The 25,608-nt window shown below is 38.1% G+C and overlaps 1 protein-coding gene across 2 annotated transcripts in view; it reads left to right on the top strand.

The window, feature by feature from the left end:
* Positions 1-25,608, top strand: part of LOC146459627 (unconventional myosin-Va-like) — a 32,208-nt gene that overhangs the window by 6,507 nt on the left and 93 nt on the right. The window contains exons 10-36 of one of the 2 annotated variants that reach the window (XM_085089211.1): positions 736-869; positions 985-1,066; positions 1,280-1,420; positions 2,021-2,227; positions 3,069-3,107; positions 4,155-4,271; positions 5,179-5,475; positions 5,716-5,769; positions 5,991-6,148; positions 6,347-6,653; positions 7,516-7,605; positions 8,410-8,634; positions 8,948-9,041; positions 10,117-10,338; positions 10,944-11,596; positions 12,530-12,604; positions 13,148-13,250; positions 13,365-13,432; positions 13,725-13,778; positions 14,694-14,945; positions 16,130-16,219; positions 19,228-19,378; positions 20,286-20,395; positions 20,488-20,559; positions 21,506-21,591; positions 21,994-22,168; positions 23,168-25,608. The exon at positions 23,168-25,608 is cut by the window's right edge and continues 93 nt beyond it. In XM_085089211.1, coding sequence (XP_084945337.1) covers positions 736-869; positions 985-1,066; positions 1,280-1,420; positions 2,021-2,227; positions 3,069-3,107; positions 4,155-4,271; positions 5,179-5,475; positions 5,716-5,769; positions 5,991-6,148; positions 6,347-6,653; positions 7,516-7,605; positions 8,410-8,634; positions 8,948-9,041; positions 10,117-10,338; positions 10,944-11,596; positions 12,530-12,604; positions 13,148-13,250; positions 13,365-13,432; positions 13,725-13,778; positions 14,694-14,945; positions 16,130-16,219; positions 19,228-19,378; positions 20,286-20,395; positions 20,488-20,559; positions 21,506-21,591; positions 21,994-22,168; positions 23,168-23,401 — 4,290 coding nt within the window. In that variant the 3' untranslated portion in view covers positions 23,402-25,608. The remainder of the gene's footprint in view (positions 1-735; positions 870-984; positions 1,067-1,279; positions 1,421-2,020; positions 2,228-3,068; positions 3,108-4,154; positions 4,272-5,178; positions 5,476-5,715; positions 5,770-5,990; positions 6,149-6,346; positions 6,654-7,515; positions 7,606-8,409; positions 8,635-8,947; positions 9,042-10,116; positions 10,339-10,943; positions 11,597-12,529; positions 12,605-13,147; positions 13,251-13,364; positions 13,433-13,724; positions 13,779-14,693; positions 14,946-16,129; positions 16,220-19,227; positions 19,379-20,285; positions 20,396-20,487; positions 20,560-21,505; positions 21,592-21,993; positions 22,169-23,167) is intronic. The other variant, XM_085089212.1, reaches the window with a different exon arrangement.

Below are 25,608 nucleotides of genomic sequence, written 5' to 3'. Positions count from 1 at the left end.
ATGAGTATGAGATTGAGTACAAGTATGACTTTCAAAATTTAACGTCGGGCGTAACTGCTAACGCCAGACCTTCAGTATTTTAACAATACCATTTACGCCCGCTGTTAAGTTTTATGCAACTCGTCGCAGAACTCTCTCTCCTTCCCATCATTTACCAGCAGATAAAGTGACCCTGGAAATAAGATCGGTGTGACAAGTGGTTATCTAAGCCACACAAACTAGATTTGAAAAGCTGCATGCTCGTGATCAATCCCATACTCGTAGTCAAATCTGAAGGTCCCTATTGTCACACCCCACCCTTCCTCCTAAGTCGGCAAGGGGACCTGACTGCATGTAGATGACTCCTGTTACCCTGTCTACTACCAAAAAATTGATTGGCCAAGACTGTTTATTAGCTGTCTAATGTTTTTCAACAACATTGGTTGGGTGCATTAAGGGGCTTTGTTGAATTTTAGGTGTTTTTCGTTTTTGTCCAATTTGCTCCAATTGTTGCACATAAACTGCTATTCATTGGCGAATGTGGCCCCCATATTTTGTTTTCTCAATTTAGGCATAATAATGTTATAATAAATAAATGTGGTAAGTACGTGTAAATAAATAAATAAACAAAATAAATAAATAAATAGTCTGTGTTTTTTTTTTAATGCTTACATTGGTAAAACCTGTTAATTTCAAGCTAAAAAATTTACCCAGGCAAATAATTAATAGGCTGTTTTTTATTATTGATTTTTGCAGGCTAATTTTGGGAGAGAAGCAATCAGCAAACACATTTATTCCCAACTATTCAAGTGGATTGTTCACTGTATAAACAATACTCTTTCCAGTAATGTTAAACAGCACTCGTTTCTAGGAATTCTGGACATTTATGGGTAAGACCTGTTTATTCCTTCTGACTACCATGATTAACAAGTTATGCAAGACTGTGTTGTGTTGTGTCTTGCGCGGTAATGTGGTTGAATTTAATAAAAAATTACCATTTTCCAGGTTTGAAACATTTGAAGTGAACAGTTTTGAACAGTTTTGCATTAATTATGCAAATGAGAAGCTCCAACAACAGTTCACTCAGGTAATCATCACCTTCTGAATACATACTGGTTAAACAATTGTTTTGAGTGACTTCCTGCAAATTATCCCATTTAACATCCATGTATATTCATAGAAACTAGATGACTATTGCAGCAACAGGGGCATCTCAGAGGCAGCCATGTTGGTGTGATTTTATTTCTTGCACTTTACTTGACCAGTGGGTGAGATTTTCTTCATGTTATTTCCCCCCCAGCATGTGTTCAAACTGGAGCAAGATGAGTATGTGAAGGAAGAGATAGAATGGTCGTTCATCAACTTTTATGATAACCAGCCATGTATTGACATGATTGAATCCAAGCTGGGAATCCTGGACCTACTGGATGAAGAATGCAAGGTACTGTATAAATTTGAATTGATATAATTTTAGTTATCACCAATCATAAGGCCTTGAAACTGACTTGAAGAAGGACTGTATGAAAGGTTTACATGTACCTATGTACCCTAAATCTTTGATCAGAACAAGGGCCCCCTCAAAATAGCACCCCTGTTGTACCGAGCAGTCCCTCCTAAGCCAATGTTTTTGGTTTTATTTTTAACAAAGAAAGAAGACGAAAAACCCTACAAACAGACTATACAATGCTTAAAAAATGATACACAAATGTGCAAAATTTGAATTTAGCTCTTCCTCCCTAGTAAGTAGTATCCTCTTCCCTTATCAATCACTTCTGTTGTTTGGGTGGCTGACTGGCCCAGCAAAGGTTGAGTGTAGTGTTAGTCTTGTTTAGCACTTGTCATTTTAATTCAATCTTCATCAATTCAAAATCAAAGTTGAACCACGCTTGGCTGGCTATAGAACATTTCTATGCAACAAACCAACACCCCCACTCCCCCCTTGAAAATTATAAGCTCTGGGTGTTTATTCAAGGATTTACAGTAATTGTAAATCTTTTATTTTGGTGGTAGACTTAAAAGTTATTTTACAACTTCTTGCCAGATGCCTAAAGGTGCTGACAGCTCATGGGTTCAGAAACTATACAAGAACCACATGAAGAAGAAGCACTTCAGCAAGCCACGCCTGTCCCAAACAGCCTTTATTGTGCATCACTTTGCTGATGACGTGGAGTATGAAGTCAGAGGTTTTGTTGAAAAAAACCGTGATACTGTTAATCAAGAACATTTGGCAATCCTCAAAGCCAGTGAGGTAGGTACTAAATACTGAATACAAAGAAGTCATTCATGATGTAAGGCGTAAAAAATGTTGCTGAATTTTCTTCCCCAACAACACAACATGAGTCAATATAGGCCCCTTTTAGCCTGCAAATCTCTATAAAATGTCGGCCTTTTTAGGGCTTTGCACAAATTCACACCTTTATTTATGTTTGAATTGATAGGTAAACGTTGCCCTTTTGGAAATATCTGAGTGTGCTGCTATTTCACAAGTACTTTGTAGGTCCTTCAGGTCTTTCAGTCTATAAAACTAGACTGGAGAGAGGTTCTTTTTGAAAGATAATAAAGGAGGTTCTTGCCTTTCTTTGCTGGAGATCATGGTAATGAACGTTAAATAAAGAAAACAAAAGTTGAACTAATACTATGAAAGATCTTAGTCATTGAAGTTTGAAATGATAACTTAGCTATCAAAAATTAAACCGGTTTCAAACTTTCAAACCAATACAAATTCAAACCACAGCATATGTAATAAAAACCTTCAAAACTGTGAGCTGTTGATGATTATTAAAAAAAAAAGCCACCTGAATTTGCCTTGTTGTGTTAACACGTTAATGAAAATTATGATGTTAATCAAACGAAGTAATTTTGATGTCTATGTATAACTTGACAGTTAAATCCCTCTTTAATAGCATTTCTTGTTAAGATCGCACCTCTATAAAATTAAACCTCGAGGTTGTAATACTTCACTTTCCTAACTGTAAGTTAACTATAATAAATGAAGATACATACTTTAACATGAAACTTTATAAGCGCGAGTTAGGTTATGTAAAATACAACTAAAAGTCTTATAAAACTCGTGTTTGTTCCTCATACAGTATGAGATGGTGGCACAAGTTATAGGGTTCAGACAACATGTAAGTAAATGAATGCGTAGGGTTAGGTGTTGCAAACCTAAATTTATAAACCGCAGACGGTTTTCCTCATCTTTGCTGACTTCATTCTGTTTTTACATCTTCAGGAGCTGTATAACACAAAACTGATAGGTTTTTTTTAAATGTTATGCATGTGACCCCAGTATAGTGTAGTGTAGTATTTTTCAGTAACCATGCACACTCAGAAATCATCATTCATATGTATGTTTTCATTTATTTAACGCAATTACAATTTCATAAACTAAAATCAAAACACTTAAAATTAAACCGTTTAAAAAAGAAAAATAAGACGAATTGTAAACGTTAACGAAGAGATCCTGTTTTAAATGAGTTTGTTAAAATGACCTCCTAAAACTTTAATCAAAATAGTCAATCTTTAACTAGCAATAATCATGCCTTTAATACTATTTCCTTTATTCTTAACTTAGGGTTATCGCTTTTAACCCCTACTTTTAAAATTTAGGGAATTCAACCCTTACAGTGTATCCGTTTTTGAAGGTAGCTAATCGACGAGAATGGTCAAAAATATCCACTGAAACAAATTGCAAATGTTAATAAAACGCTGAGTCCTTGTTTAGGAAAGTTAATTTACAATATGAGACTACTGGCATATTGCATGAAAACCCTAAAAAAAAAAAGTACCAACTTAGAAAGTCCCTGGATTTAAGGTTGATGAGCTTTTGAACAGCCGAGTTAAGGCGCTGTTACACTAGGCAATTTTTCTTGCATGCAACTTGTCTCGCAGTTTTGTTGCGACACAAGTTGTACGGATCGTTGCCTAGTATAACATGCCCTGAAATAAATATGTCTCTCAATTTTTGCCGCAATCGTTGCGAGAAGTAGAAGTCGGTTCTACTTCGTGCAACGGTGACGGCAACAAAAAGGTTGCGAGGCATGTTCATTTCAGATCATGTTACACCAGGCAACGATCCGTACAACTTGTGTCGCGACAAGTTGCAAGAAAAATTGCTTAGTGTAACAGCGGCTTTAGGGCCTGAAGTTGTTTGATTGAACCTTGTTGTGTTGTAGTATGAGATGGTTGGAGACTTGTTTACTGATAATGAAGCTCACCTGATGCCTCGCAAGAGAGCAGCCTCCAGAACGGGCAAGAATGTTTCTAAATCCAAACGGAGTGTGGGATCTGAGGTCTGTACTCCAACTGAAATTGGAACTATTACATTACTTTAGAAAATAGTTTCTTTAGTAAAGGCCGGTTGGGATTACTTAGTAATTGAAAGATGCGTTTCAGCCCAAAAATAACCAGCAATTTTCCTAGATCGTTTGTTTTCTAAAGGAAATCGGCAACATTTTGACGTGATGCTGTAACACTCGTTTGCGGCGTGTGTTTTGCTCAACAGTTTGTTGTTCGTCCAAACTTCTACCCGTGCTTCTATAAGCACGCACGAACCTCGCTAAGTGTCTTCTTTTAGCGTCTAATGGAGATACGTAATACCCCAGCATTAGTTAACAGTTATTCCACGAACACTTGTTGGATATTACATGATGAATAACCAATGACATGCGTAACGCCGAGTTGGTTATAATCATCCCACATCCAAGGATTACGAGTGGAATAATTGTTTTATTAAAAACTAGCAAGAAATGTGGCTTTCCCTTGCTGATTTCGTTTTGCAAGAACGACCAGAAGGCGATTTAATGGCTGATATTTCTCGGGCATGGTATAATGGCCAATCAAAACTCTGGAATTGCATTATCTAATGATTCAGTTTGTGTGATATTACACTCTATTGTAGGTATTATACCTCTTTATTACTCGACAATGTCAGTCTCCACCAACAGCGGGGGATATTCCATGTACAGTAGAACCCCGTTAATACGACTATCTTCGGGCAGCGAAAATGTGGTCGTAATAACGGGGTGGTCGGATTAACGAGGTTGTAAAACTAAGGAAATGACTGAACTTTCAATTCATTCGAGTCACAAGAAAATGGTCGTAGCAACAAAGTGGTGGCATTAACGAGGTAGTCGGCATAACGCGGGGTTCCACTGTATTCTCGAATTGAAAGGTTTGTTTGTATTTTCTCCTTTACAGTTCCGTGAATCATTGACGAGGCTGATGGCAACTCTCAACAGCACAGTACCTCACTACATACGCTGCATCAAACCTAACGACCGCAAAGCACCATTTGAATTTAACCCACAGCGCAGCATTCAGCAGCTGCGCGCATGCGGAGTACTGGAAACTGTACGAATCAGTGCCGCAGGGTACCCCTCTAGGTGGACCTATCCAGAGTTCTTTGACCGATACCGAATGCTGCTGAATTTTAAGGCAATTAATAGGAAAAAGCCTTACGATACGATAAGGCTCATATTGAAGACAATCATCAAGGTAATAACGTGGTCTAAACTAAAGCACTGTTTTAATCCATTACTTGTTTTCAGTGCAGTGTGTGCACTGTTGGTGCAAATACCGGACCCAGACTTTAGTCACGTCAACTTCCTGTCGTTCACGGAACGCCAACAATTGCCCATTCCGAAGTCAGTTCGTAAAATTTTAAGAAAGCTCTTTACGTCCAAGCCATACAAGTGGATGAGAGTGACGTGTGCTGTATTTTCTCTCTTTCTTTAGGATCCTGACAAATTTCAGATGGGTAAGACCAAGATCTTCTTCCGTGCTGGCCAGGTAATTTGTGTGCACAATCTTTGTTTACTGAAGGAAATTTTACAAAATAGTCCCACATAGGATTATGGGCAACATGGCACTCCATTGCCAAATCATTTTGTCGCTTTGTTTTTGTCAAGATCCCTGTTCTTGTGAAGGCAAACTTGTATCCCGGCCGCTTGAATTTTGCAAGGATGGTAAGCTCGTTAAACAAGTTAAAAATAAGACTGTTTTTATTCCAGGTCGCCTATTTAGAGAAGCTAAGAGCAGACAAGCTTCGTGACAGTTGTATCATGATCCAGAAGAACTTCAGGTGCTGGAGGGAGCACCGCCTCTACCTGAGAATGAGGCAGTCTGCGATCCTCATTCAGGCCTGGGTACGAGGATACCTGGCCAGAAGGTTTGTATTCGAAACTTTGTAATCATTGGAAACTTTGTTTTCAAAACTTTGTATGGTTATAGACTAAATTGAAATCGTTTGTCTTGAACATCAAACAACCGAGTAGATTACCCACGGATTAGGCCATTAAAGTTAACGTTCTTGCGTAAACAGCCATTTTCCAGTTATTTGACGTTACAATTGTGTTCGATTTTCCAGACTCGCCCAGGATCTGCGTGAAAAGAAGGCTGCAATTACCATCCAGAGATATTACCGTGGGTATGTTTGCCGCAAACGCTTCTTATCCATCCGGAAAGCCGTCGTTAAGATCCAGTGCTACACTCGAGGTATGTTTGCCAGACGGCTTCGAATGGAGCTGTTGTATTTGGCCAAAGCAAAGATTATCCAGCGCTGTTGGCAGAGGTACAAAGCAAGGAAGAGGTACAGGAATTATAAGAAGACCATTATCTATCTACAGTCATGTGTCCGTAGGATGATTGCCAGGCGAGAATTGAAGCAGCTCAAGGTACGACACCGCACTATCCTTAAAAACTGATATTTATACGTGGTAATGCAATTCAGCGGGCTGGTTTAAATTGAGTCCCGTGTCGTACGCTAAACACAGACCCTAGAAAACGTTACAAGGACAGCAATATGTATACTAATATTATAGGCAAGAAACTTGCTGAAGACGCTTCTTGAGCTCAACCTGTTGGGATCATTCTGTTCCCGTAAAGGCAGGGTGTCATGGGTATTTGGACCTATTTTTATTGAAAACGAGACAACAATACCTTCACGTAATTGCAAAATGATTTAGTAGAACACCGAGAAAAAAAAGTCAGCTGAGTTTGTGAAACTCAAAGGAACAACTTATGATCTATTTTAGTGCGTTTGGAGACGAAAATGCGAGAACTTGAAGCGCGTTGGCATAATGTTTTTCAAGTTGCAACCCCATTACGACCCAGTCAATCTATGACCGAGAGACACTCATCGATAGTTATAGTATCCGGGTTGGTAATTTATAACAAAACTGGAAAATGATTTTTAGGTTACCGTTTCTGTTAATAAAAAAAAGTTTTCGAGTTTTTTAAATCACGTCCAATCCCCATGACAAGGTTTTTCCCTGTTTATTCTATTTTCGCCCCATTTATTCCCTCTATACTTTACTTCATTAGCCTCATTCAGTAGGTTAAACTTGTCGGTTTGATCCCGAGTTCACGCACGGGACACATTTAAAGTGAGTTTAATCGTAACAGGAGTGTTTGAAAAGATATTACTCGGCACTTTTCAGAGTTTGTGTATCCAGTAACTTTGTGAGAGAGCCTTGAAGAGGACTCGAGACCTTACCTTACTAACTTGCTTCTATTGTTTTTGCTTGTGTTGTTCAGATCGAAGCTCGCTCTGTAGAACATTACAAGAAGCTGAACATTGGGATGGAGAACAAAATTATTCATTTGCAGCAACGCTTGGATGAACAGGTATTTGAGAAAACAAACGAAAATTCCGTTCACGGAGAAAACGTTTTGTTTTGGGACTGCAAACGTTTTCTTTAAAAGGTGTTGTATTTTGTATGCGAGTTTGTATATTAAGTCATTTGTATGAATGTTAAACAGCGGCTGCAGTCACACTGGTTTATCGGTTTTATTTATATGCTGTGTGGAGCAAAAGGAAATAGGTTTCTACACACCCTACTAAACCTTATAGATATCAGCATTTGTTTGTTTCATCAAGGCTGTAAAAATATCTAAGAACCTAAGGCTACAGAGAAATAGTTGCTACGGTCACAACTTTCATACCCAGGCTGTGAAAGGTTAGCTAGCCCAAAATGTAGCTTCCTTGTTAGTTTCTGAGACACTTTGAAGAGCTTCTCTTCTGTTTATAGTTAACGTCTCTGAACATAACTGTCTACAATAGCTGTAACTTGTAATCTTTGATTTGATATTTAACAATTATTCCACGAGGACGCGTTGGATATGAGATGATAGATAACTAACGAGTTGGCTTTAATCATCTCATATCCAACAGGCGTGAGTGAAATAATTGTTTTATTAGAAACCGTCAAGAAATATTGCTAGATCTTGCTGATTTCGTTTTGCAAGAACAACTAGAACTGAAGACAATTTAATGGTCGCTATTTCCCTGGCATGGTATAATGGCTCATATACCATAGCCGCTAAACCAATCAAATGCCTGGAATTGCAATATGCAATGATGCAGTTTCTTAATAATTGATTATATCAAATGGTTCACGGTTCACTGTTCCTATATTTTTGTTATAACAGATCAAGGAAAAAGAACACGCCAAAGCTGCAGGCCGAGAGCTTGAAGCCACACGGAAAGAGCTCGAGCAAGCTAAACAATGGAAAGGCCATTTTGAATCTACACAAGCCAAGATGCTTGAGCTAGAACTGGTGATAAAAGAACTCAAAGAGGAGCTTAATGCTGCTATCATAGAGAAGGACGAAAGCAAAGAACAGGCTAAGAATGACAAACAGCAACTGGAAGAGGTTAGATTTTGCACTTCGAGTTTTTTGTCAATCATGTTTTTAATCAAAATATATTTTGAGATGCAATTAATGATAAAAATAGCGAAAAAGTCGTGCGACGTATCGATGTCGTCATGTTTTATCGACCCTTATGAGAATGATACCTAATATACTGTGTACACGGAGTTGACAATTATGTTTTTAAAATGATTATGAGCTGTAAAAAAAAAAGGAACGTTCGGGCTTCTTCATGACGCCATTGTCAAGTTTAAATGTCAAGACCCGTTAAAAATCTCACGCATGTAAATTACAAGTTATCCTGTTTATGTTGTAGATAAACAAGAAACTAAAAGAAGAATTGGCAAAAGTAAAAGACGAGCATGCAGAAGCGAAGGCAGTAACGGAAAGGGAGGTTTCCCTTAGAGACGGTAAGTACTTTCGTGATGGTGAGTGGAAGGCCGATTGCTTATAAAAACAACCGTTTATTGACGAGTTTCGTATCAATGACCGTCAAACCCTTTTGTACTCGCTTTAACAATTGTAAGACCCCCTAAGAGGCAGTGGAAGTAGACTTTGCCAGGTCTGAGTTCAATCTCAACTGGATGAAAAATTCAGCCACTCACAAAGTTTCTGACTTGTGGAATAAACTTCAAACTGATGTAAAGCAGGCAAATCTGTCACAATTTAAAAGTCAATCTATTTTAGTCTAATATGTTAATGTTTTACACCTTTCCTACATCATAACATGCCGGTTTTAGTTGCACTTTCGCATTTTAAACAAGCTTATTTGATCTGTTAGACGCAATGTGACTGAGTAAATGATAAGTAGATTTATTTATCGACTTCTCCATCGGTCATCTTTGGGAGTAAAGTTTGTTACTTTTTCTTTACTTGGCACCAGTTACATGTACCTTGTTCAAGTTCGGATGGATTTACTTCAGTTCTGAGTGCCATGCCGTTGCATCTGGACTTGACATTTATCATTATTTTCAAATTCAGTTCCAAAAGCTCTTTTCTTTTTTACTAACCCTGTGCGTGATGCTTCCCATGTCAACTGAGCAAGTCAGGTGACCTGTGTGCGGAAAGGTTACGGGTTTAACTTAGGCTCTGTTTACATGGAGGGAGGAAGATTCTAGCACCAGGAAGATCCTAGGAGGCGAAACAACTTTTCATCGGGATGGCTAGCAAGTGGAAAATTATTGGCCTTTAGCAACTGAACTGACGCCCGGCCGCCGCCAGGTTTTATTTTTGTCCCTAATACCAGGACCTTCAGAGCGAAGGTAGTTTACATGGTGTTAGGATCTTCCTATCTCTCAGCTAGGATGATCCTATCGCTAGAAAGATCCTATCGTCAGGACGAAGTACAACCTTTTGCATGTAAACTGAATACAGAAAACGTTTGGCATTAGGATGATCCGCCTTGTAGGATCATCCTAGTACTAGGATCTCCTTCCTGATGTTTCTTGACTCATTTGATCTTGACTAATTTGATCTTGCCCTCAGAGATCATCAGCCAGAGTCTTGAGGCTCAAAGACAGCAGTTCTTGGCGGAGTTGGAAGCTGAACGTTCCAATCACCAGAGGGTATTGAGAGACTATGACCGGCTGGAGCAGCGCTATCAAAATCTTCAAGATGAGCTGGAGATTGAGAAATTAAGCCCATTGCCTAACAGAAGCGGCTTTGATGAAGGTCTTATAAGTGGTCCTATAAGTGCAAGCAGTTCAGGTGCGCAGAAAATAATAGTTGCTCTGTAGGAAGGGTGTTGTAGTGTTGAAATTCTCGTTAGCGAATTCCCCTAAGGTAAGGTAAGATTGTTGGTTACGAGGCACAGTTACTAACAAGAAGTTCTTTACACTCGTGTGCAGATGTTTTTGGGCGGTTCAAATAAGGAATCTGTTTCAACTAAATTGCGACGCATAGTCTCACAAATAACTACCCAAGTGCAAAATACGTCAAAAGACATAAGAGATCTACAGATTGTCTGACACAAACCTAGTGTCCCGCCGGATTTGGACCGCGAGCAGTCTCTTTTGTCTCTCAGAGATTCAGAAGAGCGAGTACAAGGCGCAAACGCGCGCAAAATCTCTTCATTCGCTTGATCAGTTATCCCTGAGAGAAATTAGAAATTATTGGCTACTCATAGTCTATATCGGGGCTGAAGTGCTTTTCGCATTCTCAGCAATGATCCATCTTCAACCTCTCTTCACTTTGTCATGGCAAATTTAAGCAGGAGAATAAGGGAATTGATCATCACGGAAGACAAATAGAGTTTTCAGTTTTGATGTTCCGATTGACTTTTAAAATGCTTGTTTTCCACTTTTCTCCTTTAGAGGCTTCGTTAGTGGATGCAGTGGAATTGGAACAGCGACAAAATGATGAAGGAGAATCCGCAGTTAAGAAGAGTAAGCTAGTGCGTGGAATGAAGAAAAGAATAAGGGAATTAGAGGACAAATTAATGGAATACGAGCAAGATCCACCCAAGGAGAATATGCCAAGCATTAATGTGGAAAAACCACCGAGTGAAAATCAGATCATTGAGTCTGAAAAATATCAGCAAGCTGTGAAGGAGAAAGAAGATTTAGAAAAAGAAAAGGGAATTCTCGAGGCGGAAGGCAAGAAAATGAAATCCGAGCTTGAGCTTTTGAGGAAACTTGTGAGTCAGAGGAATATTGACAAAGAGGCCGAATGGGATATGATTAATGAGAAAATGAGCGAAATTAGCGCTGATCGCGACCAGTTAGAGAATGAAAAGAATCGCTTGAGAAATGAACTTATACGAATGTCGTCTGTAGCTAAAGACCTTCATAATGTCGAGGAACTGTTGAAAACTAATCCTGATGAAAGTGCGTATGTACTGCAGGCGCAAAGTTTGAAGAAAGCGAACAATGTTCTGCAGAGTGAGCTGCACGATTTGATAAAGAAAGAAGAGGACTTGAAGAAAGCTAACGATAAGCTTTGGACGGAAAAGGCAATGCTGCAGAGGGTAAGCTGGAGTGTCGGTCATTTGGGACCGATTGTAGTACAGCGTTAGTATGTGCCACACATTTACTAATCAAATTTCATAAGAGAAAATGACTGATTGACTCACAAAAATGTGATGACAGACCTTATGGAAATTTCGCATTGGTTAGCAAAAGTTAGGTAATCAAGTTCCGTGTAACGGTCACCGCTCAGTGAGTTCTGGCATAAGAAAAAACAAAATATAGGCGCTTAAAGGATAATTCATAAAATACATTAATTGAGTAAGCGTAGTGACACCCTTTAGCAAAACTAGATCTTGCCATTTGTTTTACCCTAGAAAGACACTGTGCATCGTTCAAGAGCTTGTAATAATAATAATAATAATAATAATAATAATAATAATAATAATAATAATAATAATAATAATAATCATAATCATAATAAAAATAATAATTAATATTTGTATGGCGCAAATTAGCATGTGCATATCATCAAATGCGCCTAACAAATTGTATATGTAAAAATTAAAAAATAATAATTAAAAATAGTTATTTACAATTCTTACAGTCCTTACATCGTATTGTAAGCAACTCTTAATAAAAATGTCTTCAATATGGACTTAAATGGCAAAATTAGTGACCAAAATGCATGCAAACAAGAAAGACAAACTGAAAGCCAAAAAAGAACGGTTAAAAATTCGAATTCGAAGTATAAGTAGAGTAATGGCAATGCTGATTTCCCAGACCTCCTGTTCAGAAATCAAATGTGATATCCCCAAACTAGTAAATTATTTTTTCCTTTGTAGAATCATTGTATACTTTCTGTTGCACGCGAAACCTCGATAATTACTTTGGCGGGACATTGTATCTTTAAAATTTGCGAAATTGCGCCGACACAGATATTAAAAGCAAAGGGTGACATTCTTTTAAGTTAACCTGTATCTGTTGTATTGCAGGGGCGTGGCTCGTCAATTTCTTCCATGGACGGAAACTTTAACAAAGAAGTGTCTCGATTAGTAACGGAGAACGTGGTAAGTAGGTACTCTCATTATACAACACAGTGGTTTGAATTTAATATACGGGGTTTAAGGTATTTTAGTACATACAGTTTAGTTTGGATTTGGCAGTTCTGTTAGTAAAAGGTTCCACATTACGGTGCCCAAGATTTTTCAAAATTATCAGCTGAAATTAGGATGCAAGGTAATGTTCAAGCCCAAATCTGTAGCACGTCCCCAGTCACTGAAGATCATTGTTTCTTGCTGTCGCAAATGGACGTCTTAGAGAGTGTTTAATCCACCCTACGGAAAAAGATGGAAGCTGTACATTATTACCACAATACCTTGCGAACCTAACACATCCAACAGGCACATAGAGAGCTATATTTTGCGATTGATTCGTTCTTGCACGAACAACGTTGTGTATGCTAGGTTTGAAGGTTTCAGAAGTTTTCTGTGCGTGTTTATAACCGTTTTTAGGGTTTTCGTGCCAAATGTACCAGGCGTTGTTGTGTTAATTTATAGTATCATAGGTGTATTTTGTTGAAAGCAAAGCATAAACGTTTATGCTATTTTCAGGAGCTGAAAGAGCAAGTTGAAAAATTAGAGGCAGAGCTTGAAGAATACAAGAAAGGCGGAACTGCTTTGATACCGTTCAGAGGAAGAACGCAGTCTTATAAGGGTAAAACGTGTTGCTGGGTCGGATTATAATCATTTTGAGTAGAATTAATGTTCCCCTTATTGGTTGCAGCACTGAATCATTTTGACGGTTTTTGCGGCTTTTTCTGGTTTGCAGGTGAACTTGAGCAGAAGAGAAGAGCGCAAAGTTTCTTAGCTGGCCAAGAACCAAAAGCAGGAAAATTGGTGAGTAGAGTGAATAGTATCCATAACCTCTTGCAAATATCTTGATTCCTCCTTTCGTTTGTTTGTTTGTCTGTTGTTTTACTTTTCTGCGCTTTTTTTTTTCTGTGCTTACAATGGTACTGCAATTTCGAGATTATGTTTTACTTGGACGATAGTTCTTTTCAAAGTGTTGTCTTTGTTTACTTGCTTTTTGTTTCATGCACTTGTGAAATCAAAAATCAAAACGACAGCAATTTTGATACTAGTTATGGTTAAGTTACGACAATAATGTTTTGTAATTTGTTGTCCATAGGTTATGAGACACGCCGGGCTTCTTCGAAAAGCATCTCATGCCCAGAAGGAAGGGGTAATCACCTGAATCTGTTGTCTCTCTTTTTCCTCTCTCTTTATGGTTTTTGTTTATTAATAATAAGATACCATACCATAATTTACATAACAAGCTGAATTCTACACGCATTTCGGTTGGTTCTTACTTATGATCTATTGGAGGACAGACACAGATGACGTCACCATTAACAATTTAACAACTTTTGCTTCTTTATTATATGAAACAAATAGATTCCATGTTGCCGTGCGTCTGTTCAGTAATAGATCACAGATGACGTCAAAATGTGGTGAGAACATCAGTGACACTCTGCTGCGCCTCGTGCCATTTTTTTGTTCTTACCACATTTTGACGTCGTCTGTGATCTATTACTGAACAGACGCACGGCAACATGGAATCTATTTGTTAATTTTATTGGCACACGATGAGTTTTAAAGCTGAGTTTTAAAGCAGTAAAATAAGGCTAGTGACCACTTAGGGCAGATTGTCTTTTTAGCTTTACTTCAGAAGAGATAAGCGAGGTTGAGCTAACAACTTTAGTATCTAAAGTATTGAAGCATTTTGGTTCGTTGTAGCACAAGGAGAATTTTCGGATATTTATTCAGCGCAAGGGTAAATGAAATGAATTAGCATGTGTTGTATTATCAGTTCACTTGCACCTGTTCTAAGCTCTGTTTTCACTGGATCCTGATAACCTGTAGCTCCATTGTTTTTATGTCTAGGAGTATTGTTTTGTTGTTCGTTCTTTGTTCTCGACCAGCAATGTGAGCCATTGCAAATGGTCGCCCCTGTCTTATGATTGTAAGTAGAAGCAACTCTCTCGGGACTTGTAAAATTGAGACTTCAAAACTTTGGAATCATATCTTTAAAAATACCCTCTTATGAAATACACAAACACAAATTTCGCAAATTACAACGAGCTTCTTTTTCTCGTAGGACTTGCTTCCTCTTCCCCCGATGTTAAAACAAAAAGTGCGTGGCATGATTGAGTTTGCAAGCGAAGATGAAGACAAAGTTATTAAGCATCTTATCACTGACATGAATCCCAGTTCCATGGCGGATGCTATCCCAGGTCTCCCTGCGCACATACTGTTCATGTGCATCAGGCATGCTGATCACGTGAATGATGACCGGCGCATGCAGAGTCTGCTGACCAACAGTATTAACAGCATCAGAAAAGTTGTCAAGGTAAACACTCACAAAATACTGCCCCAGAGACTTTACAATCTTTTCCAATTAGAAAGTGGCTCGTATTGCTAAAGGAAACGAGAATTTGTTCAACCTCGATTCTCTTTGGTGACATATGGAAAACACTCACTTCGTTACCTAGGCCTAAACTGTGGAATGATCTCATTCCTAGAATAAGATATCAACCCTCTCTGAAGCAATTTAAAAGAGCCATACGTAATCAGGACCTTACTGCCCTAGCTGCAAATGTCAGTAACTGTCGAGGCTGCAACCTATGCCAAGAAGGACTGTCGTTTACATGAGTTTTGCAATTGATGTATAAAATTTTTAATATTTTAATATGGTTTACGATGTAAATTTCAATATATTGTAGTTCTTTCTATTTTAGTTAGATTTAAAATAGGCTTTTTAGTTAGGTGTCCACTATTAGTAGAGGAGACTTCTCCCCTCAGCTACATTCCTTTTGTGACACAATAATAAAGTTATTATTATTATTATTATTATTATTATTATTATTATTATTATTATTATTATTATTATTATTATTATTATTAATTTTTTTTTTTTTTTGAGTACTTAATTTACAAAAACACGAGTGGTTTTACTCCAGATAAAACACGGTTGATATTTTTGCCCTTCGACTTGCTCATCCGGAGTTTTTTTCGCTCTCCCGAACGTTCAGCTGCAATGAATAAAACTTCGGAGCAAAAGTTACAAAACAATGCTCAGATTTTTCTCTGATCCACAGGTTAGAGTCTCTTCGTACATTTTGTCCAATTTTTTAAAGGGGATTCACAACAACAGAAGTCTTCTGCGTTGCTTAAGTTGAAACTAGATTTTTATTCCCCGAATAGCTCATAACACCAGTTAAACTTCTGTTTTGAAGAATAACATGATATTCAATATATATTTCTGTTTGCAGCTGATCTTTTACTGCTTTAACTGATATTTTGAGAGATTTTGATCGGTATGGGAAAAAATTGGAGGAGAAACATTGAGTGTAATTCTGAAAGTTAACAAGGGAAGGAAGTGTGCAAAGGGATATGCACTTGAAATCTTGTTTTTTCCCCCTTTCAGCCTGACAATTTAAATATGATCGAGAAATTAGATACTGCTTGCTCTCTCAGACGTTTTCTCTCTTTCTCAAATTGTTCTAAAGCGTTTTTCCTATTTACGTTGAACAGAAAAATCCCTGTAATCTGGACATTTTAGCATTTTGGTTGGCAAACACGTCCCGGCTTCTTCATGACATGAAACAGTACAGTGGAGATCGGGTAAGTGGATGATTCACGTTAGTTTACATGAAGCGATACTAACCACAGCCCTATCAAAGTAATCAATCACCTTCTGTTTGTTTAATGTGTTTCTTTGTTTTTTAGAAAACACATGTATAAATTCCATCACTGCTGGTTTGCTTTGACGGAAACTCTGCGATTTCAGCGCTTTTCGGAGTCGGGAATGACATTAACCGCTAGTGTTGTGAAACACCTATCCACACGGAGCATTTTAATATTACTATTCATACCAAATAGGAGATTTTTCGGGCCAACGATAAACTTAGTCAGGCGATGTTATATTGACAATTATTAAAAACTGGATCATTGTATAATGCAATTCCAGGGATTTGATTGGCTTAGCGGCCTTGGTATATGAGCCATTATACCATGCCCAAGAAATAGCGACCATTAAATTGTCTTCTGTTTGTTTTTGCGAAGCAAAATCAGTAAGACCTAGCAAAATTTCTCGATTGTTTTTAATAAAACAATATTCCACTCACGCTTGTTGGATATGAGATGATTATAGCCAACTCGTTGGCTATCTATCATCTCATATCCAACGCGCGCTCGTGGAATAACTGTTAATTATATCAGGAAAGCACGAAGGGAGAATAGTTAGTTTCCTACGTTTTTTTTGACTGGAAAGAAAAATATATTACATAGGACAGAACATTTATCCGCGCGCGCGACTTCTGAAGTAAAAATCAGCGACCTATGCCCTTCTATAAAAGTCTTCCCTTTTGCTCCAGTCTTTTTTTCTTCGCAACTTAACTATTTCACTCTCGAGATCATTTTTGACGACTATTTTAAGGACACAGACCGCATTAAAGTGAATCACCCAGACAAACGTCTGTTGGACTGCGTTTTCTTGATTAGATGCTTTCTTTCTTATTATTAAGAAACATTTCAATTACCATAAATTCTGTATATAAGTCCCCCCACCCTCCCCCTCCCGAATATAATCGCTTAAAACCCATTGATAATAAGCCTTGGCGAGTATCTAAAAATTATGCAGCGGAGTGTCGCTGAAACCAGGAAATATTCTGCAAGATTGGGCAGGATAACTGTTTATTATTCAATACATTGATAACAAAGCACAGGTTTATGAAAGGGAGGAAGGAAGGAAGGGATCTTTATTTTTTCCATTTTTTCCCCGACACACGAATTTCGTATATCGCAGGATATCTGTTGACTGCGGACGACGAATATTCAGCGCACCATGCCGATATTTGGGCAGTGTTACAATGTGTTGAATAATAAAAACCCGTAGACTGTTACTATCAGTTATTTCAAGCTTTTTTATTGTGAAACCCAACCAATTTTAAAAAAACAAGCTCCCCCGGAAATCAGCCCCTAAAAGGTCTTCGAAGGAACATAGCCTAAGGACCTATATTCAAAATTGACACGGTATTGTAATTTCATCTCGAGAGTGAAACCGTTAAGCATTTTAACTGGTGTGTGTTTGCATTCATTCTCACTCACTTACGTCCTTCATTCCTTCCTTCTTTCCTCTTTGACTGATAACTGTTCAGTGGCTGATAAGACGGCCCGATGAAGATGGACTGTCTGCTTCGCTCATTAAACACTGGAGTAGTATGAAGGATTACATCAAAGATGTTAGTGTTTCACAAAATTATCTTATTTCGTTAAAATTGAAATTAAGGTTTTTAATCCTTCAGCACCAAATAGAATCGGTGTGATTTTGGTTCACATTTTCGTTTGTTTGAGGCACGTGTTTCTTTATTTTGGTCCGCACTTTGCGTTGTTTTTTTTTTCCTTTCGTTTTCACTTCCATCTTTTCTGGTTATTTTAGAATGTTGGTGCACTTGCATTTATATTAGCGTTTTGTTTATGATAGGCCCTATTAATATCAGCACTTTTTTGTTATGTTGCATGTTTCATTGTATTATTACGTTTATTGTTTGTAAGGGCTTGTGGTTTAGCTACTTTGCGTGCATGTCCTTAAGTGGTCTAATCCTAGTTTAAACTATCGCATGTCTCCTACTATACTTGTTACCGGCCATTATTCTATACATTGAATGCACATTAATATTAGTTAGACCCTCTAAAGCCTGATTTATATTTTTAAACGACGATTCAGATTACAATTGAACCTTTCTACAACGGCCACCTTCAGACATAATTGCCTGGTCATTATAGGGTGAGGCCGTTATGAGGGAGGTAGTTGCTGAGAGAATTGGTGTGCGGAGTGAATAACAAGACAAGAAAATATGATCTTCGTAGAGAGTTGGCCGTTGGGAGAGGTTCGACTAGATTCAAAATCATACGCCCCTCTGTTCGTTACTTGATAAAGCTTGGAGTGAAAGTCAGTTTTTAGTTAGCGTGCGACCACATGCGGTGTCTTGACTCTTGTTTTGCCCGGAGCAAGAGTCAAAACGGGGATATAGTCGCAGGCTAGCTGTCACATTGGATAAAAGTACGTTTCCTTCGTTAAAAATTTTTATGATCTTCCAAGTTCATGTGTTACAAATGGCGTCTGCAGTAAGCTCCCACTGTCATGTAAACAGCACTTGTTTGAAGGCCTGGTTACTCTAGACATGGTACATCGTAAAAAAAAAATTTGTCCAATGTAACATACTATGCATGCCACGATCAAATTTCGCAAAGATTGCGGCCACGGAAAAACTGCGGGGATTTTTTTGTTTCTTTGTATATTACATTAACTGCCGTTGCGAGAAAAGTTGCACGAAATATTGATTAGATTTAGAATTACGTCTACGGCAAACGAAACAAATGACCACGTGACCATGTTTGCCGCTTGCTGTTTTCAGTCTTCAGTAAAATTGAGTAGCTTTGCGTTAGCATCAAAGGTCAGAATTATTTTCGCACTATTCTTATCGTTGTACTAATTTTTTAAAGAAAACATAAACGGGAATCTCACGTTTGCCGCGATTCTAAATCTCTCTCTATATTGCCTATTGTTACAGTTGATGCCCGATCATTCGATCTGTCTTAAATCCAACATGTTTGGTGTTTTCATGCAGGCATTTCAAGTTCACAACACTCCAGAACAAAACGAACACTGTCTGAAGAACTTTGATCTGACGGAATACCGCCAGGTGCTGAGTGACTTGGCCATCCACATCTATCAGGATCTGGTGAAGTGCATATGGGAAGCTGTTCAGAACATGATCGGTGAGAGAACTTGAATTTTTGTACTTCGCAGTTAGTCACTGGCGGATTTTCTATGAATAGTTCTGATGTTTTTGGCCGTAAAGTGTAGTTGTACTTTTGCTTCGGGCAAACAGGCATGGCGATGAGGTGAAAGCACTTCCCTTCCCACCGATGTAGCCGAACTTTGCGTTGTATGTGGGTTGAATGGTTTGTTGGTTCTCTTTCCTTGCTCTGAGAGGTTTTTCTCCGGATACTTCGGTTTTCTCCTTTCCACAAATTTCCAAATTCCAATTTGATCCAGAATCTGAGTCTCACGAGTTTGTGAGTCGTAAGGCTGTTGAATGTCACCCTTGTTTAACAAAGTCGATTCCTTTTTATTCATTTTTATTTGCTGATCTCCCCATTTACGCTACACAAACCTGCTGTAAAGGATGCTGCCGGCCACATCTGTACTTGAACGCAAACGTTGTTTCTCTTTTTCCAGCAAATTTCTCGTTGTAACAGAGTTATCATACCCTGCTTAAAAAGGACGATAATTTCTTCTTTACTGTAGCTTGTTCAGTAATTATGACGAGCGATTTGAAGTTCACAGCAAGGGGTGGTTTCCATTTGGCAATAATTTTAAGTTAGGACTTTCTGTAATTTGGCGTGTTCCAAACTTGTCTCATTGTAAATCAACAAACTTACGTTATGATGTAAGAAGACCATAAAATGGAAATGGAACGGTATTTTCCATCGAATTGGAACGGGAAAAGTGGAACGGAGAAAGTGGAGGTCGTCCGTTTGTTCCGGGAAATTTCCATTTGTCACCCGTAAAGCATTTGAATTTCAACTGGTTGAACCGAAAATTCTGACTAAATGGAGTGCACCCCTAGTAGTCGGTTTGATCGCAGTCCGTATTGAATATTGTTATTTCATTTTGTAACAGTGCCTGGAATGCTTGAATACGAGTCTATTCCTGGAGTATCAAGTTCTAAACCGTTTGGTGGCCGAACTAAAGCTCATGCTGATATCACAGTCAAGACGATCACAAAAATGGTGAGTAGCTTCTTTTGCCTTGTTTGATCATTGATTCAATACACAGCTGTGTGCTTCTGTGCTTGAAAGTAATGCATGTTGTTTCCTTTCAGCTGTCCAACTTTTTGGCGATACTCAATGCTCATTGTGTGGATCCTGAGATTATCAAACAAGTTTTCAGACAGGTATGCTACTACAGCCATTTTGTTTAGTGCTCTTCGTTTAGAGTTCAGCAAAATTTTAAGCCAAGTTAGATACTCAATGCTCATTGTGTGGATCGTGAGATTATCAAACAAGTTTTCAGACAGGTATGCTACTACAGCCATTTTGTTTAGTGCTCGTTTCCTCGGCTGTTAAACAGGGATTAGAGTTCAGCAAAATTTTAAGCCAAGTTAGACAAATTCTCGATTTTCCACCGATGTTCGGGAGTAAATCGTACAATTTGCAAACGTTAGGTTCAACTACTGATGAATTACATAGAAGGGAAATTGCAGCCGGCACAGTGCTGAACTAGCCATAGTCCCCCTTTTGAAATGATAGCAGCGATACTGCTTCCATCTTTTGAAAGACACGAGAGAGAGCCTGTATATCTGATCGTGCCCAATCACCTCCACCAGCTGGAACTTATGCCCTTAGGTAGGAACGTCCGCCATTCGGTGCCATAAGAATCGAATACCATCCGAGATAATGTTACTCAGCGAGTCTCAAATCAAAGATTTCAAACTTCTGATAGACGAGCCAATAGGCATCTCCTAATCTAGAAATTCTTTTGAATACGTCTGAGCGAATTTTTTGACTTACTCAGCTAAAGGACGTAATTCCACACTCCGTACATTTGTTTACTGTGAAATTAAGGGTATAGTTGTCAATAGATCTATGCTAGATTGTGCGTGTAAATTTATTGATAATTTGTTATTTCTGTGAAGGCCTTTGGTGAGAACAGCATAAGCTGACTAAGTGTCCCTAAATAAATAAACCTTACTATTAGCTTTGCAGTGCTCATCTAGTAAATCGAAGGGCATGTAATTAACTTAGTTACATTGGCGGAAGTTGGATTAATATGCGCCGTACACTTGAACGGGTAGAATATGCAATAATTTAATATTGTGTGTTTGGTGAATCACAATTTAGCTGTTTTACTACATTGGCGCTAACATGATGAACAATCTGCTGCTGAGGAAAGACATGTGTCATTGGTCCAGAGGAATGCAGATCAGGTCAGATAACAACTTCTTACCTTGTTTACTAACGAAGCTCAGTTCAAAACAATTACGTCGCTGATCATTTTCAGTGACGAAAAATTGTTTGAAGAAAGACTCTGTAATCCCCTCCCCACTCCCCGACCCATCTCCCCCCATAAAAGAGAGAAAATGTGTGAAAACAGTGTTAGAAGTAAATGGATGTTAATCAAAGCTGTTCTTCAGTATGAAAGCTGCATCAATAGTAAGGACTGTATGCAACTGTTACAAGCCGTATTGGTCATTGGCGTTATTCTACAGTCTTTAATATTTGGCTGTGTCCATCTTCAAACAAGATAGTTTAATTATCGTTGGTTAAAGATCCAAAAAAATATATTCGAGATGATGTAAACTGGTTTTAATTTGTTTGTTTTGAATCAGATTTAACCTTAGTCAGCTAGAGGACTGGGTCCGACTGAATCAGTTGGAAGGCAGCGGTATCGTGGAAGCTTTAGAGAACGTCATACAAGCGACACAACTTCTCCAGGTCAACAAGAAGACACTGGAAGATGTGGATGCTATCTGTGAAGTGTGCAGTTCGCTTAATACCCTGCAGGTAATTGTACAAACTAGTGATGTATTTGTATTGTTACCAAAGACTGCAATTTTGCGTTTTATAACCGAATACCCTTCAGTGTTTCAGTTTTCAATTGATTTGTTCGTCATTACAAATGATCCAACGAAAACAGGTGATGCTTTCATCAAACCACTAAGCACAGATTTCCTTGGCTGCACAGTGGTGTCTTCGTCTATTTCTGCCATTTTTCAACGAAAAGAGAAGGCAGTACACGTCTGCATACGCGCAACGTCTACACTGTTGTGGCCATTGTTATTGATAAACACTGCAGGTTTTCAGTGTCCGAGTCTACGACATTAATTCAACACTTGTGTTACCAAAGTCACGTAGCAGTACTTGGCAACATGTAGTTTGTTTTGAGGAACCACACGATACATTTTAAACAGCAAAACATGTTACGGATGAAACCTCATCCATCATCAAGCTATTCACGGTCTGGCGCCCGTCTACATAAGCGGATTAATCTCAATTAAAGATGTATCATTAAGTAGATATTGCCTGCGTTCAACGAAGTCTTTGACGTTAAACTATCCTGCACTGAAGTCTCGCAAGACTCTCGGAGACCGGTCATTCTTCGTGGCCGCCCCCAAATTATGAAACGAGCTTCCTAGTGAGATCAGGGACCTAAATTCAATTAATAAATTCAAGACGGCAATCAAGACTTATCTTTTTAGACAAGCCTTTTTATAGTATTTATATATTTAAACTTGCATTCACATTTGTATTTTTATATATTTGTATTATGATCATGTTGTAATGCGCAACTGAAAATTTATATTGATAATTGCGCAATAGAAATTAATAAAATTATTATTATTATTATTATTATTATTATTATTATTATTATTATTATTATTATTATTATTATCATCATCAATTGCTTATAACATCGCTTACAAGTGCGATGAAAACTAGTAGTAATTAATGTTTGTGACACCAAAAAGCATCAAGCGTCCTTTTTTTTTCTCTTCGCCTCAGGTTCAGAAGATTCTGTCGATGTACACACCAGCTAATGAATATGAGGCCAGGGTCCCTTCGTCTGTAATCCGCGCCGTAGTGGAGCGTGGACATAACAAGACTGAACCCATGTACCTCATGAACGATACAGCTTACATGTATCCCTTTACACTACCATTCACACCATCAGCTGTGTCTTTAGAAGCAATCACCATCCCGGAACAACTCAACCTTGATTTTCTGAAGGTGGTGTAAGATGCTGCTGAACCACGAAACAAAGAAGAAGGTTTGAGTTTGAGTATGAGGACGGTGAGGTTCAACACTTTAGTGAAACACTTCGTGTTCCTCGGGTGTTCAGTAATCACACAAAACTTTTGGTTCGAAAAAAATCAGAACCAACACTCTCTGATCAACGTGCAGTGCTTTGAAATGGTCGCACTTAAGGATTTCATCAACGCGTTCAAAATTAAGAAGCGCCTTCTGCAGCATAATAAATAGGGAGTTTAAGAGGCTACTACTACGGCGGCGGCGGCGGCGGTGTAGATAGAAACGCATAACAGGACTTTAGGAGCCAAAGAGTTGGTCATTATCCTCAAAAACGCAATCTTGCCACCCGCAGCAGTTCATGTAGCATATGAATGAAATCCTTTGGTGAGATATCTCACATCAGTTGTGTAGTATTTACAAATTACAATGATGATGATTGAACGACAAAGATAAACATTTTTCAGCCGAAGTAGTAGTAAACCTCCTGTTGCAAATTACTCTTTTAGGCAGGTATGATTTCTTCCTCAGCTTGTCCTACATTGGTTTGTTGTTCAACGATGCTCGAGGGTGTTCAATATTTCGTAGGAAATAGTTTTCTCTGTTTTCTGTGTCCCTTTCTATGGGATTTGACGAGAAAGAAGACGAATTTTAAAATAGGTTTTCTTTTGATTTAATCCCAAACTCGGGCAGACATAAAGCTGAATGTTTTATTTCAATACCGCTATCAACGTAGCTGTATAATTCCGTGCTGCCCTTTGACCGGCCAAGGGAACAGGGCAGTACTCGCGTGTATAGATTGGTCTAGTATTATGCGGAGAACACGATCAAAACCTGTTACCTATCTGTTAAAAAAGGCGATAGAACAACATCTTTGATCAGAGATAAAAACAAGTTGTATCTAAAAAATATGCTATATGTAAAGATAATCTTTGCGGTTCATCAACGTATATAGCGGGGGCTTGGGGAGGAAATGGCAATAAGTATTAGAGACTATAGGTCCATAGATCTATAATTAACAGTGTTCAATTGAAATATATAACGGGTACTAGTAAATTATTGATTATTAGAATCGTTGCAATAGCATTAGAGAATGGCCTTGTGGAATTTTAACAGCCAAAAATTGTGAATAAGTATGGCGTCACCACATTGCAAACGCAGCTGGGACCTTGTAAAAAACAAATATAACGCAAAACGGGGAGGTGTTGTTTAATGAAGCTCTCGCTAAAAGAAGTGATTGAGGTGTATTAGTATATCAAATGAACGACTTCATATTGTATAGAATTAAATTGGTGAGAGCGTAGCTAAGAGAATTGTTCGGTTAAGCAGCAGATTTTTTGCCTGATATACTGATGACATACTACAGGCTATTTTCAAGGCCCGTTATGTGTTTTGTTAAAATATAATTTTCTAATTTGAAGACAATATTGTTCCGTTGTCGTCCTTCAGGAAATGTTTGAAATAACTGCTAACTTAACCTGAGGAAAGGTATGTCTTTTTTTTTTTCCAAATCTTTGTTTTTGATGTGCACATTTTCTTTTCTAAATTTGTATTTCGCTGATGACAAAAATTTTTGTATTAATCTTACAACTGTTTATATTTAATTAGCATTTGGTAATGGTTCATCACAACAGGAAAATTTGATTTTTGTAGTAACTGATGAACTGGAATGAGCTCCTTCGTTGAAAATTTAAACACCAGTGTTAGAGTACTGGTCAATATTAGTGCATTTTTTAGGCAGACTACGTGTGCTATTCATTAGCGCAACGATACTGTTATGGTCTGTGTATAGGGCGATTTGGTTATTAGGCAAAAATGATGTTGTCACGGATCAAGCAACAGAGGGGCAGATATTAGATGTTCAGATTTTCAGGGAAACGTCTCTGCACTTGATTAAAAAAATTGAAAGAAAGTAACCAAAAGAAATCTAAAATACCTCTCTCCATCGGATAATTCCTAATGGCGACCTTGAGATGACTGTATCAGAATAGCATTTGAAGTTTTCCGTGCGGTATACAGCTAGAATGATCAGCTGCTAAGTTGCTAATTCTCAGAACAATTTCAAAACAGATTCAATTGTACTGATAGTGTAGATGTGCAATGAAATTCTCTTAAGTACGATAATGATATACGTAGAAACAAGAAAGGAGAATTTGTAGGTTACTATCAGAGCTTTGAGAGATAATGACCTTTATGGC

Source organism: Pavona decussata, unplaced genomic scaffold (genome assembly GCF_977016875.1).
Source record: "Pavona decussata unplaced genomic scaffold, jaPavDecu1.1 SCAFFOLD_218, whole genome shotgun sequence".
In the NCBI taxonomy this organism is placed as follows: Eukaryota; Metazoa; Cnidaria; class Anthozoa; order Scleractinia; family Agariciidae; genus Pavona; species Pavona decussata.
This window is presented reverse-complemented; position numbering and strand designations above follow the sequence as displayed.